At 56.5% G+C, this 16,802-nt stretch overlaps 1 protein-coding gene across 4 annotated transcripts in view; it reads left to right on the top strand.

Annotated features, from left to right (window-relative positions):
- The first annotated feature begins 3,288 nt into the window (after nt 1-3,288).
- The window catches only part of INSR (insulin receptor), a 122,545-nt gene continuing 109,031 nt past the window's right edge, over nt 3,289-16,802 (top strand). For 2 of the 4 annotated variants that reach the window (XM_045585968.1, XM_045585967.1), the window contains exon 1: nt 3,289-3,481. In XM_045585968.1, coding sequence (XP_045441924.1) covers nt 3,373-3,481 — 109 coding nt within the window. In that variant the 5' untranslated portion in view covers nt 3,289-3,372. The remainder of the gene's footprint in view (nt 3,482-16,802) is intronic. The other 2 variants (XM_036450074.2, XM_045585966.1) reach the window with 1 other exon arrangement.

Genomic DNA, 16,802 nt, shown 5'->3' with positions numbered 1-16,802 from the left:
CTTTCTCTCTCTCTCCCTCCCTCCCTCCCTCCCTCCCTCCCTCTCTCCCTCCCTCCCTCCCTCCCCAAAACATACGCTTGCCCCATTTGTTCACGTTTTCTCGCCACAGCATCCATGCAGCCCTAGCAGCTCACGCCAGCAGCTGCGTGACTCCAAAGGCAGGCTCCGTGCAGATGCATGGCAGCTGGAGTGCAGCTGGGAAGAGACCAGACCAGGACAAGGACAGAGGCTGGCCTTGGCATGGTGCAGGGTTTTGGACACTGGCCTTGGTTCTAGGCCTGATGAGGACAAGGCTGGACTTTTCCCCACAGCGGGATGGGTGGAGATGGACAATGGGGACCTGGGGTCAGCTTCTGTTTCTGTCCCAGTAAACCTTACCCTGACACGCAGCTTCCTATGCCCGGGTCCCCAGGAAGACTCTCCTCCTGACTCTGAGAGGACCCTGTTTCCACGGCGACAGAAGCACCTCTCCCTCTTTGGACCACACCTCAGAGGACAGTGTGTCTAAGTGTCAAACCAAAGGCAATCGAGGAAAAACAAGCAAAACAAAAAGTCCCACATGGTTTTCCAAAACTTTTTAAGCTTTTAATGGTGACATGATGACTCCGCGAAGCTGCACAAATAGTGCTCCTCTTCTCCATTCACCAGCTCCATCACTTCCATCCCCTCTGCTTTGTCCTCTCTCTCTGTCTCATTTTTTTTTCTGAAACATTTGGAAGTAAGTGGCTGACATTATGCCCCCTTTCCCTTACATACTTCGTTCACGTATATTTCCTAAAGCCAGGGACATTCTCTGACACCTCAGCACAATAATCAAAATTAATGTTGATATCAGGTCTTCTTAGGCTTCAGTCGTCCCCTTTGTGTCTCTTACTCAAAAAAGAATTCAGGACTAAGGTTGATCCCGTATTTAAGGGGTATCTGCCAGCTTTCTCCTCCACAAAGCTACCGTTTTTTCCCTTTTATTGTTGGCACGTATTTTTCAGAGGACCATGGAAATATTCTGTTACTTCTTAAACTTCCAACCACTAGCTTTAGCATTCGTTGATGGCTCTTGCCTGAGTTATTTTGGCGATTGCCAAGTGGTGGTTTTTCTATCCCAATGATTTTAATAAAAGGCAGAGGTTGGCTGTCAGTTCCTAGATGCCTGCTTTTTCGGAGGGTGGCGGGAGGCATCCAGAAGGAACAAGGAGGGGTTCTGGGAAGCGGTGTCTTAATTTTCCCCCAGCAAGCCAGGGCGGAAATGATTGCCTTTGTACCCAATGCGGAAGTCCCGTGCCAGGAAGGATTTGCAGGGGACAGCGCGGTCCCTTTGATGCCCTTTCAGCGCCCGCTGCCTGCCCGGAGTTGTGGGGCTCTGGGGCTCCCGTGGTCAGAGGGAAGCCCACTGCTCCGGGCAGGTTTGCCCAAGAAGGAGGGCACAGCATTATGGAATGCACTCTTCCCGACCCTCTGGCACTGTGTCACCTTCTTTGTCCTCTGATGGTCCATTCTTGCCCTCCAGCAGATGGTGGGCAAAAAGCTGATTATGTTAAGGCTTTTGTGTAACCTCCTAATGCCTCCCCACTCTTTTAGGATAAGGTGGCATGGGTTTTAAGGCTCTGCCCCTTTAGTCAGCATGCAGAAGAGGCCAGCTCAGAGAGAGCGCCCAGTTCAGCTCCCTCCGTTTGTGCTCCGGCCACAGTGCCGGTTCAGCCGCAGGAACACCCGTTTGCCCTCCTCTGGGCCTTCGCACATGCTGTTCCTCCTGCCGGAGCGCCTCTCTGATGCTCCCATTGGCTGCTTACTCCTCCTCTTCAGGTTTCAGTTCAAAACCACTTCCTTGGAGGACTCCCCTCATTCGGTTCTTTAATGAATGGCCCTCTCCCCGCCCAGACTGTGAATCTACAAGGAAATTTTGCTTACTGTAAATCCCCATTATTTGTTGCTTGTTAGTTCTTTTATTCAACAAACATGTGTTAAGAACACAAGTATCAGGCGCTGGGTATAACATAGTGAACAAGATGGACAAGATTTCTGCCCGCACGGGGGGAGGGGCGGACACACACACACCAAACAAACAAACATTGTAGGCGGAGATACAGGTGATATGTCCACAACAGGGAAGGGGACACAGAGGCTGGGGAGGAGATTTGAGGGAAGGCTCACTGGAACGGAGGTGGAGCTGGGCAGCGGGAGTACAGGCGGGGGGACCTGGGGCAAAGGCCTGGAGACAGGAATAGGTTTGGAGCCTTAGCTTAGAGGAACAGCAGCCAAGTTCCCGGCAGACTGGGAAGGCAGGCCTTGGATCTAGAGCTGAGCTGGGTGGCTTGTCATGCTCGGATTCTCCTGCCACTCACCAGATCCGACAGGCAGCTAATGGTCACATCCGTCATGCAGGAGAGGCCAGCGCAGGGAGAGGGAAGTCAGTGGTTCAAGGTCACGCTGGAGTGGGGGGTGTGCGGGGCACCCAGGATGTCTAGAGCCTGGTTTGCGCTCTGGCGAGGCCTGCACACTCTCCCGCTGTCATTCCCCACCCTGAGCCGCAGGCGCCCCGAGGGGCCGGGGCAGGAGCTCGCTGAGCGCGGGGCACGTGGCTGGCCTCGGGGGCCTGGCGCCGGGGGAGCCCTCGCGGGCGGCGGGGCCTCGGGAGGGGCAGGGGCTCTGGGTCTGGACTCGCCGGCTGGGCTGGGAGGACAGTTAAGAGTATCAGGAATCCAAGCAACCAAGAAAAATAGGTTTTAACGCAGTATGTGGAAAACGAAAAGGAACGCCCCCAAGGCCGCGAAGAACACTATGGCCAAATGTTAACGGCGGGACCGGTCTCCCCGCGTCGGGCCTCTGGGCGCCCCGCCTCGGAGGCAGCGGCCCAGGCCGGCCGGGATGGGGCGCCCGCGCGGGGCCGGGAGCCGGCGGGGAGGCGGGAGGGAGGGAGGAGGGAGGGGCGGCACCGCCCTCGGCCCGGCCTCCCGCTACCCTTCGAAGGCCTCTCCGCGGGCGCCAAGTCCCTTCCAGCTTGGATCCGCGCCGTCTTTTCTCGCCGCCTGACGGCCCGTTGACGCGCGGCGTTGTTTACGGGCCGAGCAGTCCCGCTCCGCCGGCCGCCTGCCCCGGCCGCCGTCCGCCGTCCGCCGCCCGACCCGGCCCCGGCGCCCCGACCGCCGGCCGAGCCTCCGGGCCGAGAGGAGGGCCCGGGCGCAGCGCGGGGACCAGGCCCGCGATCCCCCCGCGGCCCGGCCGCGCCGCCGCCGCGCTCCCAGCGGCCGAGGCCGCGCGCCGGAGCCCCGAGCCGGACGAGGAGCCGCCCGCGGGGAGAGGAGGCGCGGGGCCGGCGGCCCCGGGAGCATGAGCCCGGCGGCCCGGCGCGGCGCGCTCTGAGCCGGCCGCGCGGCCATGGGCCCCGGGGGCGCGCGGGGGGCCGCGGCCCCGCTGCTGCCGCTGCTGCTGGCGGCGCTGAGCGCGCTGCTGCCCGGCGCCGCGGGCCACCCGTTCCCCGGAGAGGGTGAGTGCGGCCGCGGGTTCGGGGCGGCGCGGCGGGAGGGTCCCCTGGTCCAGAAGGAGCGGCCTGCGGGGCTCGGGCCTCCCGGGAGGGGCGGGGGCTGACCTTGGCCTCCGCCGCTGGGCTCGCGGCTCGGCGCCCCCCGCGCGGGCCCCGGCGGAGGAGCTTCCCCCAGCGCCGCCCCGCGGCCCCCTCCCGCCCCGCCTGCGCCCAGCGGCTCGGGGCGCCTTCGGGGAGCGGGCCGTGGTCCGGGGTCCCCGGTCCGGGCGCCTGGGAGACGCGGCGCCCGCGGCGCGCACACCGGGTGGTCCTGGGGTCCCCGCGGGGAGGTGCGGCGGCCGGGCCGGGATCGGCGACCTCCCCCCCGCTTTGGAGATCCAGGCCCGCGGCCACCTGGGACTGCGGGTCCATGTTTACCCTTTTGGCTCGTGTTCGTGTTTCCAGATGTCCGGAGGCAAACTCCAGCGCCGTGGCAACAGCGCAGTTGTCCTGGCAGACGCCGCGGCGGCTGTTGCCACGCTTTATTATAATTAGCATCGCTGCCCAGGCCACTGTGCTTATGTCTCATGTCTGATTTCCCTGAGTCCTGCCCGTGGCCCTGGCGGTACCTGCCGCTGTCCACCCATTTCACAGCGGAGGGGACAGCTCGGGAGGAGACATAGCCTACTGCCCCAAAGGCAGTGCCAGCGGGAGGACTGGAACCGCTGTGTGTGCTGCCCGGTGTCCCATTTCTCCCTGATAACCTTTCCCCTACAGCGCCCAGGAGGTCTCTCACCGGGTGAGCCTCTCAGACCACCGGCGCCCCCCTGGTGTCCCTGTGCTGGCCCTACACTGAGGACCCCCATCCTCAGTCCCTCCCTGGTGCATCAGACCGGGACTTGCTGGCTGTGGGACCGAAGAATCATTTAAGAGCATACAGCTGGGGTGTTGCACCTTGATGTCCGAGGCCCTGCTTTAAAAGTATCCGTTTGGTTCCCTTCACATTTGCCCAAAGGAAACCGGTTGTGATGAGGAAGGGTTTGGAGAGAACAGGGACAGAAGCTCCTGATGAGTTCCCTGATGGTGAATGAGGAGTGTGAGAGAGCACCCAGGCTCTGGAGCTGGCAGACCGGGCTTGCTGGGCACCTCTGCCCATGGCACAGGGTGTGTCCAGAGCCCCTCAGCGCCTGTGTACGGCAGGCGTTCCAAGAAGGGCTCCTGTGAGAAAGTGCGGGACACACTGTCCGACTGACCCAGGGCTTGTTTCTGTGCGCGTTCACCGTGGTCCCTGCTCCTCTGTTCCCACGGCTTTGGGGATAAGTGTGGGTTGGTGCCTGGGCTGCCAGGGTCAGTAGGTGGCATTATCACTTCTTACGGGATTAGTTCCCACCAGGCAGAGCTTTATGTTTCTTCTGCAGCAAACTTCTTAGTCAACAGGACAACGATTGAAATTTCTTTTCAGAGCCAAATTATTTAAACGTAAACTTTTTCTAACGCCACTTCTTCAAAATAGACTCTCCCAGGCCATGGTATTTTGTGGGAGAGCCACACTCAAGGGGCCAAAGAGCCGCATGTGGCTCGTGAGCCGCGGTTTGCTGGCCACGGCCTTAGGTGTTTGGTAAATGTTTGTTCTTGATTTAGCTCCTGTCCTTACGCTGTCCTGGGCACTCCTTTATCTCCGGGCAATACGGAACCAACAGTCATGGCAAATGCTTTGCCTATATCATTTCAGTTAATCCTCATCACAACCCTGTGAGATAGAGCTCAGTATTCCTTTTCGAGAAGGAGAGGAAACTGATTAGGTTACAGAGCCAGCAGGTAGCGGAGCTGGGATTAGAACCTCAGCTAGTCTGTCTTCAGAGCACTGGTTTCTTTCTCTCTCTCTCTCTTTTTTTAAAATCCTCAGCTGAGGATATGTTTGTGTGTGTTTTTAAAATTGATATTTAGAGAGAGAGGAGCGGGCAGGGAAGAGAGAGAGAAATAAATAGAGATGTGAGAAGGAAACATCAATTGGTCGACTCCTGTATGTGCCCCAACTGGGGAGTGAACCTGCAACCTTTTGGTGCACAGGCAGACACTTTAACCAGCTGAGCCACCCGTCCAGGCCAGGGCACTGGTTTCCCACAAAGCCGTTCTTTTGGGTCTGGGCCTCTGCCCCCAGCCCCGCAGGAATGGTTAACAAAACCCTAAGGATGGCTGAGAGCATCCCCGTGGCAGGCTGGGGGCAGGGAGAAACTACACATCACTCTCTAATGTCAGCAGGTGGGGCCTTCTGGCTGGGTGAGGGTGGAGGGAAGTCACTGGGAGTGCTAAGGAATGAGGGGCTCTTTCTCAAAGTTGTCACCCCACTTCATCTTCTGTGGAACCCCTTGTTGCTTTGCTGAACTGGCCACGGCTTCTCTGGTTCTCCTCGGGTTGGCTGGCCCTGGCCCAAGAATACCCCGCCATCGCCAAGTCAGAAAGGAAGGCAGTGTGAGATGAAGCACAGTATAAACCCGCAGAGCTTCGCGGGGTCCAGTGCTCATCGGGGTGGAAAACCCTTGCTTCTAGATCCCCCTAATTCTTCACGGCAGCATGAGATGTTTCCGGTGCGTCTTCTCTCGTGCGCTCCGGACCCTGGTCACTCCCTGGGCCGCTCCTGCCCTCTGCTTCTCCCGGAGACCTGCCCCGAGTTCCCGCCAGCTCACTCACAGAGATCACTGGGCTGACCCCTGGGGTCCCCACCCTGCTCCATCCTTGACTTCCCCCCGTATGTGATTAGCACACGTCCTGTCCGCCTCGGCGGGTTGGCCATTGGGTTTGGATGGTCTTGGTTGTGGGCGGCGTAAGGTGCTGAGCAGCTCCACTCCGGCCCTGCCAGCCGCAGTGTCTCCGGGCGTGGTGGCCACTGCGGGCGGTAACGCTTTCCTCCTAGTGCACTGGCCCCCTGGTCCCTGCGTCTCCCCTGTGGTTCAGGGATCTCCGTCTGCCTGGGAGCCTTAGCCTTCCCCCTGAACCCCATTACCCACCGCCCACCTCTGGCCGTGCCCTGCCATCTCCACCCCGACCCCCCCAGTCACTGTCCAGCCTTCAACCCAGTGCCCTACCCACCGCACCTGGCTGCTGTCTCCGTTGCTTTGTTGATGGCTCTGGAGATGGCAGTGCCTCGTCCTAATTTTGCTTCCTGCAGCCTCACCCCAGCCGACCTCTGTGATTGCCGCTGCCTGTTCGCTCCTGGAAGGCACTGATTCCTGGCAAATTTTCACCTGCTCCGGGCTTCTCCTGGCCCTTTCTCCTCCCCCCTCCGTTCTCCTCTCGGGCTAAGATGTGAGCGCTCCGTAGCGGCCGGTTCTACTCTGCCCCTCTCTTTACATTTACACACAGTCACCCTCCTTCCTCCAGAACAGGAGCCAGCCACTGAACCCAGGGGCCACATCCTGCCCACCATGCCTGCTTTTGCAAATAAAGTTTTGTTGATAGGAGCCACATTCATTCATTCATACATTACCTGTGGCTGCTTCTGTTCTCCACGCAGAGAGTTTTGTGACTGCGTGGCCTACAAAAGTGTTTGCACTTTGGCCTTTTACAGAGAAAGTTTGCCAACTCTTGATTTGGGACAAATTCCGTGAGGATCGGGGGTGACATGCCTAACAGCTCCCGTGGTCTTCGGTACAACTTGAGTGAATCCAGTTAAACGTGTCCCCCAGGAGGGCTGTGGTTTTTCTTTACGGAGCAGCCCTAGTAGAGAAGCTGATGCATTTGCTCTGCTGAAAACCTGGGTTCTGACGGTGAGAAAATAACAGCGATGTCCCTCGTTACCTGAGTGTGTGATCCGAGGATTCACTTATTTCAGCCGTCTTGCATTGAGGAGGATTCTGCACCCTCAGCTCTGTCTCCAGAGCCCCCGAAAGAGCGGCGTCTGCTGGGAGGTTTTCTTTCAGGAGCCCTGGGTTCATTAAGAATAAGTCAGAAAAAAAAAAAAAAAAGAATAAGTCAAGGATGACTGCTTTATGTTCTGCAGTCAGACTGAATGTATGGGTTTTAAAAGTAGATTAATGACAAGTAACGCGTGCTCATTGCAGAAACAAAAGTGTAGAGAGGGAGAAAAAACCAAGTTATTAGTTTTGCATTATCTTCCTAAATTTTTAAAATTTCGTACAGTAGAATGGACTTTTTTGGGGGCGCAGCGTTGCGTGGAGGTCCCCACAGCCAGGATCCACAGCAGTCTCTCCCATCACCACTGAAACCTCCCAGGGCCACCCTTCCGTCATTGCACTGTCCCCACCCCTCATCCCTCAACCCTGGCAGCACCGATCTGCTCATCCCTAGTTTTCTCCAGACTTTAAACACTCTATACTAATAAAAGGGTAATATGCAAATTGGTCACAACGCCATGACAGTAACAACCAAACAGCAGGCTGTGTGGGGCGACAAGGCCGGCAGCAGGGTTAGCGAGGGACGACCAGGCTGGTGGGGGTGGCGTAGTGAGGGTCGATCAGGCTGGTGGGGGGGTGTAGTGAGGGTCGATCAGGCTGGTGGGGGGGTGTAGTGAGGGGTGATCAGGCTGGTGGGAGGGTGTAGTGAGGGCAATCAGGCTGGTGGGGGTGGCGTAGTGAGGGGCGATCAGGCTGGTGGGGGTGGCATAGTGAGGAGCGATCAGGCTGGTGGGGGTGGCATAGTGAGGGGCGATCAGGCTGGTGGGGGTGGCGTAGTGAGGGGCGATCAGGCTGGTGGGGGGGGCGTAGTGAGGGGCAAGGCGATCAGGCGGGTGGGGGGGTGTAGTGAGGGGGCGATCAGGCTGGTGGGGGTGGCATAGTGAGGGGCGATCAGGCTGGTGGGGGAGTTAGTGAGGGGCGATCAGGCTGGTGGGGGTGGCATAGTGAGGGGCGATCAGGCTGGTGGGGGTGGCGTAGTGAGGGGCAAGGCGATCAGGCTGGTGGGGGGGTGTAGTGAGGGGCGATCAGGCTGGTGGGGGTGGCATAGTGAGGGGCGATCAGGCTGGTGGGGGAGTTAGTGAGGGGCGATCAGGCTGGTGGGGGTGGCATAGTGAGGGGCGATCAGGCTGGTGGGGGTGGCGTAGTGAGGGGCAAGGCGATCAGGCTAGTGGAGGGGTGTAGTGAGGGGCGATCAGGCTGGTGGGTGTGGCGTAGTGAGGGGCGATCAGGCTGGTGGGGGTGTAGTGAGGGGCGATCAGGCTGGTGGGGGTGGCATAGTGAGGGGCGATCAGGCTGGTGGGGGGGGTGTAGTGAGGGGTGATCAGGCTGGTGGGAGTGGCGTAGTGAGGGGTGATCAGGCTGGTGGGGGGTGTAGTGAGGGGTGATCAGGCTGGTGGGGGGGGCGTAGTGAGGGGCGATCAGGCTGGTGGCGGTGGCATAGTGAGGGGCGATCAGGCTGGTGAGGGGGCGTAGTGAGGGGCGATCAGGCTGGTGGGGGGGGTGTAGTGAGGGGCGATCAGGCTGGTGGGGGGGTGTAGTGAGGGGCGATCAGGCTGGTGGGGGTGGCGTAGTGAGGGGTGATCAGGCTGGTGGGGGGGTGTAGTGAGGGGTGATCAGGCTGGTGAGGGGGTGTAGTGAGGGGCGATCAGGCTGGTGGGGGTGTAGTGAGGGGCGATCAGGCTGGTGGGGGGGTAGTGAGGGGCGATCAGGCTGGTGGGGGTGTAGTGAGGGGCGATCAGGCTGGTGGGGGGGGAGGTGTAGTGAGGGGTGACCAGTCCAGCAGAGGGGGGAAGAGGGGGGGGACCAGACCTGCGGGGGCGGGGGACGGCATTTGGCAGTGACCAGGGTGGTGGTGGGGGGCTGTTGGCGGTGACCAAGATGGCGGTTAGGGTAATCAGGCTGCCAGGGGGGCAGTTAGGGGTGATCAGGCACACAGACAGGTGAGCAGTTAGGAGCCAGTGGTCCCGGATTGTGAGAGGATGTCCAACTGCCAGTAGTCGGACATCCCCCAAGGGGTCCCGGATTGGAGAGGGTGCAGGCTGGGCTAAGGCAACCCCTCCCCCCATGCACAAATTTCGTGCATCAGGCCTCTGGTATCTTATAATTGATTAATATTCTTAAAATTGAAAACTTTAAGTGCTTTTAGGATCCTCATGTTCCCTGGATTCCATAGTTGTGAATTCACTGACTTGCTGGAATTTGTTTGTAACTTAACAAACATCCAGAGCACCTGTGTGAGTTTCACTGACAGTGGCCGCTGAGGTCAGCCATGCAGGCTCTGCTGTCCTGTTTCAGCTCTCTCGTGTGATGCATGCATCCTCAAGAACTCACACACGTGCCCTTCTTGTGATGGGCTGGGTGCTATGGGTTCCTGTGTTTGCGTTGGTGATCTGTGGTTGTTAGTGGCCCGTGCACAGAGCTGCAGTGCTGTCGGTGTCAGCGGGGGAAGGCTGCAGGTACCTCACAGAAGTTCCTGAGTCGGTCGGCTTTGCTCAGAGGAGCTCCCGTGCTCAGTGCTGAAGGCGGACCCAATGATGTCTGTGAATAAGGTGTTCCTGGAGGGTCTCCCTTTTTCACTAGACCCTGGTCTCTGGTTGGCGGGGCAGGGAGGGGGTGCCGCAGTGGCTTTTGGGCTTTAGAAACATTTTATTTCCAACAACGAGCTTTTCTGTGTTGTGTTGCCACAGGTTAACAGGGTATGGGTTCCAGTTTGGGTTTAGGGCAGGCTTGTGAGGATTAAAATTTGACTTCACATCTGGGTTTTTCTTCCAATTCCATGAGGGTGTGTGGTCACATCACAGTTGTGCAGTCACCTCTGTGTTGCGTTCCCAGGAGATGCTTGCTTCTCTCCCGGCCTTTGTGAGGACGTGGCAGACAGGTGCTTCCCCCGGCTGCGCCCTGAGCGCCGGGCACGGAGGGACGAGGGACGAGGGACGGAGACAGTGGGGCACTGTTCTCTCTCTGCGGTTCTTAGTTGCCAATTGTTTTCAAAGATGAGCCCTCCCTCGGCGGCCGGAGAAGGGATGTGCTTTGAGCGTTGTTTCTGGTTGTCCTCAGGGCGTGGCGTGGAAGCACCCCTGGGGCACGGCTCCCCAGGTGTACGGTGGCTCCGGGAGACGGGTTGGGTTTGAGGTTTGACGGGTGATGTCCTCAGGGTCACAAACGGTGGTACTGACTGGAGGAGTTACCTACAGTGGCCTGGCTTGTCCAGAGGGTTCGGGTGACCACGGGTCTTTGGTCTCCTCTCTGGCTCCCTGTCCGTAAATGTGGTGCTCCCCCACCTCTCGTCCTTTTCTCCTCTCAGTTGTCCCATCTCCTCCCGGTTCTATCGCCTGCTGTCACCACTTCCACTTGCCCCTTTCCCCACGCTCCAGACCCACGCCTTCCCAACAGCCACGCATCCCCAAGCCCTCACACACTCCACATGCCCACACTGAGCCTCTGTCCTCGCCCCCCCAAGCTGGCCCGGTCTCAGCCTCTCCGGGTTCGTTAGTGACTTCCCTCTCCTCCCTCTCTTCCACCTCTCCGAGGACCAGGTCCGTCCATGCTCCTTCCCCAGCCTCGCCACGTCTGTACCCACCTCCCGAGACAGACCACCTGGGCCGGGCCAGGCCGAGGGGGGACTCCCGCCTGCGCGTCTCGTTCCTTCTCCCCTCTGCCGCCAGAGCCATCTTTCTGTGTCTCCCTCGTGCCTTCCGCAGGTCCGGCCAGCTCCCTTCCCCAGGCATCCGAGTCCGGCCCGGCTGCCTGCAGGCTTCCTCCCCGCAGCCCCTGGCTGCAGTTCCGGGCTCCTCTGTCCTTCTCGCCTCTGCATTTTCACTGGTGTGTGTGTGTGCTCACACGGCTTCTCCCTTTCTTCCTCACAGAAGCTGGTCAGAGGCCTTCCATTCTTACTGGCTTCCTCAGCCCCTTCCCATCTCCTTTCACACAGCCTGGGGGGCCTCTTGGGGCCCCACAAACACTGAAGATGTTCCCAGGCCCTCTGGTCATTGGCCACAGATGCGCACGTTTACCTTTTAGAGACCAGTGTAAGCTGGCATGTATCCGTCTCCACAGAAGTAATAGCGTCGCACACAGATCATCTTGTTCTTTACTGTTACGATCATATTCTGGAGACCTTTCTGTGTCGCCATAAGGAGCATCCTCCTCTTTTTTCCAGCTGTGTGGTATTCCATCTCATCAGAGGCCGGCAGACAGACCGCCAGCCATAGGGCACACCACCCGCTTTGGTACAGGTGCTCACGTTTTCACATGGCTGAATAAGAACTCCCAGCCGTGACTGTGTGACACGTGAGAGTCATATGAAGTTTGAGTCTCGTTGTCTCCAGATAGAGTTTCGTTGGAGCACAGCCGTGCCACGTGTTGTCACGGTTCAGGGCTGTGAGGACAGAGTTGAGTAGCGACGAGACGGTATTTCCCACAAAACCACCAAGATCTGCTCACTGGCCCGTTACAGGGAAAGTTTGCTGGCCCCTGCGTTCTGCCATTGGTTCGTGGACCTGGCACGCGTCAAGGTCACCCGGAGGGCGTGGTGCGATGCAGCTCCTGGGCCCCACGCCCCTCGCGTTTCTGACCGGCAGGTCGGGAGTGGGGCCTGCGAATGTGCGTGTCTGACAGGCTGGCCGGTGAGGCTGGCACTGCTGTCCCAGGACCCTCCTGCGAGAACCGCTGTGTCACGCGGGCGGCCATCAGGGTTAGCCGGTCCCCTTTGACGGACAGCTGGGCCGTTCCCGTCTCTGCCTGTGGAATGTGCTGGGCTGGGTGACCCGCTCGAGGCTCACGTTGCATCTCTGCCCGCAGCAGGTCGCCAGGACGGGAGTCTTTGAGGACGGGGAGGCGTTCCCTTCCCTGTTTTGACAGCCCCCGGGCCCGGCATGATGCCTGGCACACGTTTGTTGAGCGAATAAAGGACGATTCCCACACGGCTGCCTGCAGCTCAGAAGGGGCGGGCAGCGGGTCAGAAGGGTCTGTGACAGTGCGGGTGCCCGGGTTTTACTTCTGAGGCAGGCAGTCTGGGAATTGGTTCCGTGTAGCTCCCAGGAGACAGCAAACCTCACTTCGCTTCTCCTCCGCACAGCGTTGATCATGCTGTTGTCCTTGTTCATAGCAACTGAGGATGTGAGCCAGGCTCACGCAGCTGGCGGGGTCCGAGCTGGCGTGGAAAGCCAGATCTGTTGGGTTTCTAATTGTGCCCCAAAACTGGTACGGGTGGTGGCCTGACCCTTGAGCCCAGGCTTATTGGTGCAGGATCCCTGAATTTTGGAGCGAGCAGTGCTAAGACTGGAAAGAATGCAGAGAGGAGCACGTGATGCAGAGTAGGTCACTGGGGCACCTATGAAGAATGCTGAATCTAAGGAATGAGTGCGTTCACAGTGGAAGCAGAAAGAGTGAAACTCTTATTAGCATTGTGAAGGGTTTTCAGAACCTTCTAGATTCCTTCTTTTGTGCCCCTGGTGGAGAGAAAACCAGGGGAGAGGGGACATTTTCCAAGACAGCTGTCATGTCAGTCTTCTTCCCTGGAAAAGTCTCAGGTTCCAGAGGCCACGGGGGAACTCCAGCCAGCGCTGCCCAGCAGGCCGCTCCCCGGCTGTGAAACTGTGGCAGCGCCTGGCTGGACTTCCACTTTTATTTAACCCCAGTTCATTTAAAGGCAAATGTAAAGTTTTATTTACCTTAATTTATTTAAATTAAAAAAATCAACACTGGACCCTGGTATTGGAAAACCCTTGTATGTTTGGAGTAACTTGAGGTTATGAGCCCACATTTTCAGCGAGTCACTTTGTGGAGTCCACTGTATAGATCAAGCATTTCTGATTGAAATTTGGCATCTGAATTGAGACAAGCTATACAAGGTATAGTGTGATAAAACCCTGTAGACTAGGGGTGTTGAACTCAATCAGAGAAGGGGCCAAAATCTAAAATCCAGCCTAAATCGCGGGCCGAATGGTTTACTGAACAGTCATAAACTGTCATTGTGTTGGAAACGCAGCGGAGTGCAGTGATGACAGCGCGGTGCGGGCCACATTGCAAGGCCTGGCGGGACGGATTTGGCCCGCGGGCCTTGTGTTTGACACATGTGCTGTAGACTCTACAGCGTAGAGGATCTATTAGTAATATTTTTTTAGTGTTGCTTACATGTTGAAGTGAAGTTTTTTTTTGTTTCTTGTTTTTTTTTTGTTTTTTTTTTTAAAACAAACTGGAGCAAGTAAAACACATTGAATTTCATGTTTCTTTTTACAGTTTTAGAGAAAATTTAAAATGCCATATGTAGCTCACATATTTCTATCGGACATTGCTGCTGTAGAGCCCACACTCCCTGGCCACCCAGAGTGTTGAGCTATAATTTGCCATTGCCCTTGACCTTCCAGTGAAGTAGGCAGAACTGAATACTTCTTATTGCATCGTTTGCTTAGGTTTCAGTCCTGGCATCGTCTCCTCTGGGAAGCCCTCCTTGATTGTCCCAGACCGAGTCAAATAGCTCATTTTCTGTCTGTCTTTCCTTCTTTCCTTCTTTCCTTCTTTCCTTCTTTCTTTCTTTCCTTCCTCCCTCCCTCCCTCCCTCCCTCCCTCCCTCCCTATCTCTCTCTCTCTCTCTCTCTCTCTCTCTCTCTCTCTTCTCACTTAAAGTATTACATTTGTCTCCATTTTCCTCAGTTGACACCTGCCTCTGCCATTGCCACCCCTCAGGACAAGCTCCCTCCACCCAGTGTCCGTGGCCATTGATTATGCTCATAGGCATACATACAAGTCCTTTGGTTGATCTCTAACCCCCTCTCCCCTGCCTTCTCTCTGAGGTTGGACGGTCTGTTTATTGTTACCTTGTCTCTGGACCTATTTTTGTTCATCAGTTTATGTTGTTTATTATATTCCACAAGTGAGTGAGATCATGTGATATTTATCTTTCTCCCCCTGGGTTACTTGGCTCAGCATAATGCTCTCCAGGTCCATCCATGCTGGTGCAAATGGTAAGAGTTCCTTATTTCTTTACAGCAGCGGAGTATTCCACTGTGTAGATGCACCACAGTTTTCTAATCCACTCACCTGCTGATGGGCATTTAGGCTGTTTCCAAATCTTAGCTATGGTGAATGGTGCTGCTATGAACATAGGGGTGCATATATCCTTTCTGATTGGTGTTTCTGATCTCTTGGGATATATTCCTAGAAGTGGGATCACTAGGTCAAATGGGAGTTCCATTTTTTAATTGTTCTCCACAGTGGCTGCACCAGTTCTGCATTCCCACCAGCAGTGCACGCGGTTCCTTTTCTCCGCATCCTCGCCAGCACTTGTTGCTCATTGCAGATAGCTCATTTTTACGAATTCTTCTAGGCTGGGGAATGCTCCCCGGCGGCATCCCTCTCCATTATAGTTTAGGTTGTTTAGGGCAGTTCATGGTGACTCCTCATCTGCGAGGCCCAGGGCAGCATCGGCCCGGACAGGCCTCGGCAGCCACTGGCTGAAGGAGGGAATGCAAGGACCTCTCCTTCACGGGCTTTCTCCAGGGGTCATTGGTGACAGCTGTCTCGTTGTTTCCTTAGGTACAGTTCACGTGCTTCTTCGTTAGGCGTATTTTTTTAAAAACAATAACGGTAAAACGGTCACAGAGCAGTCACAGCACAGACTTTGCATTTGATTGCAGGGTGGCAATCCTGGGGGCACCATCGCAAACAGCCTGTGTGAGGCTGCATGGAAAAGACACCTCCGCTGGAGATGATTTTAAGAATTCAGCGAGAGAACACGTGCTCCAGGGAGGGGCCGAGTGCGCATAGAAGGTGCTCAGGAAAGACTAGCTGTCCCCAGGGTCCCTGCCTCCTCCTGCTTCTCACTGTCCTCCCGGCCGTGTGTGAGGCACGGGGTGCCCTCACCAAACACTCGAGGCATCTTTGGTGTCCAACCAGAGGCACCATTTCTGACATCCTCTGGGTAATTTCTGTCCCAGCCATAAATTTGTCTATTGTCTTGGACTAATAGGGACACATATGGCTTTAATGAATTGGAGTCAGAGTTATTGGAAATTTATAAAAAGGCAATTCTTTTTGTACCCCATAATTATAGTCATTTAATCTTTTTTAATTTATTGAGCTACAATTCAATAGCATACAATTTACGCATTTCAAATTTACAATTCAGTGGTTCTAAGTACATTTGCAGAGCTGTGCAACCATCACTACAATCAGTTTTAGAACATTTTCACCTTTTTAAAAAATATTTTATTGATTTTTTACAGTAGGGGTGTCGAACTCAATCAGAGAAGGGGCCAAAATCTAAAATCCAGCCTAAATCGCGGGCCGAATGGTTTACTGAACAGTCATAAACTGTCATTGTGATGGAAACGCAGTGGAGTGCAGTGATGACAGCGCGGTGCGGGCCACATTGCAAGGCCTGGCGGGACGGATTTGGCCCGCGGGCCTTGTGTTTGACACACGTGTTTTACAGAGAGGAAGAGAGAGTTAGAAACATCGATAAGAGAGAAACATCGATCAGCTGCCTCCTATACTCCCCCTGGCACCCCCCCCCCTCCCGCCTCCCCTCCCCTACCTCCCAACTGGGATGTGCCCGCAACCAAGGTACGTGCCCTTGACCAGAATTGAACCTGAAACCCTTCAGTCTACAGGCCGACACTCTATCCACTGAGCCAAACTGGTCAGGGCCATTTTCACCTTTTCCAAAAGAAATACGTACCATCCTCTAGCTGTCACTCCGCACCACTAATCTGTTCCGTCTCTGTGGATTTCCTGTTCTGAACATTGCCGGTGAACGGAGTCGTGCACCGTCCTGTGAGTGGGCTCTTTCGCTGAGCATCCTGTTTTCAAGGTTCGTCCATGCAGAAGGGAGTGTCTGCTTCATTGCTGTTGTGGCTGAAGACTCACTCTTCCCCGTGTGGATGGATCACTCGGGTTCATTCCTTCGCCAGTTCAGTTAGATTGGAAGATCACATAATCAATGCCTACTTTCTTAGGATGAGTGCCGTGTATCCCACGCGATGTTTGGGATATACTAATCCTAAACGCTTACTGTCTTATCTGAAATTCTGATTTAGCGGGGTTTCCTGCATTTCCATTGCCAGATCGGCAGCCAGGCCCGGGGTGGCAGTCGGCGTGCTGTGGGCGATGGGCTTTGCCTCTGGCGGCCCGGCTGTCCGGCCGTGCGGGAGGGCCTGTGGGGAGGTGTCGTTGCTGGGCCTGCAGGGCCCGGAGCAGGCCCCGGCGGGTGGTGTGAGTGCGGGGCTGGCACTGGCACCCGTCGCCTGCCAGGTGCTGTGACTTCCTGAGGAGGGAGGGAGCGAGGGAGCACGTGCCTTTTCCTCATCTGGCCTAATCTGCTCGGAATGTGACCCAGGAACATTATGTTGCTTTGTTTTCCTCAAATTGTTGCTTGGCTGTTTTCTTTCTCATCGGTGCTGCTGCTGTTGTCACTCTCAGGGTGCATGTTC

The sequence above is a fragment of the Pipistrellus kuhlii genome, unplaced genomic scaffold (assembly GCF_014108245.1).
Source record: "Pipistrellus kuhlii isolate mPipKuh1 unplaced genomic scaffold, mPipKuh1.p scaffold_m20_p_21, whole genome shotgun sequence".
Lineage (NCBI taxonomy): Eukaryota > Metazoa > Chordata > Mammalia > Chiroptera > Vespertilionidae > Pipistrellus > Pipistrellus kuhlii.
Note: the sequence above shows the minus strand (reverse complement) of the source record. Positions and strands in the feature narration are given on the sequence as shown.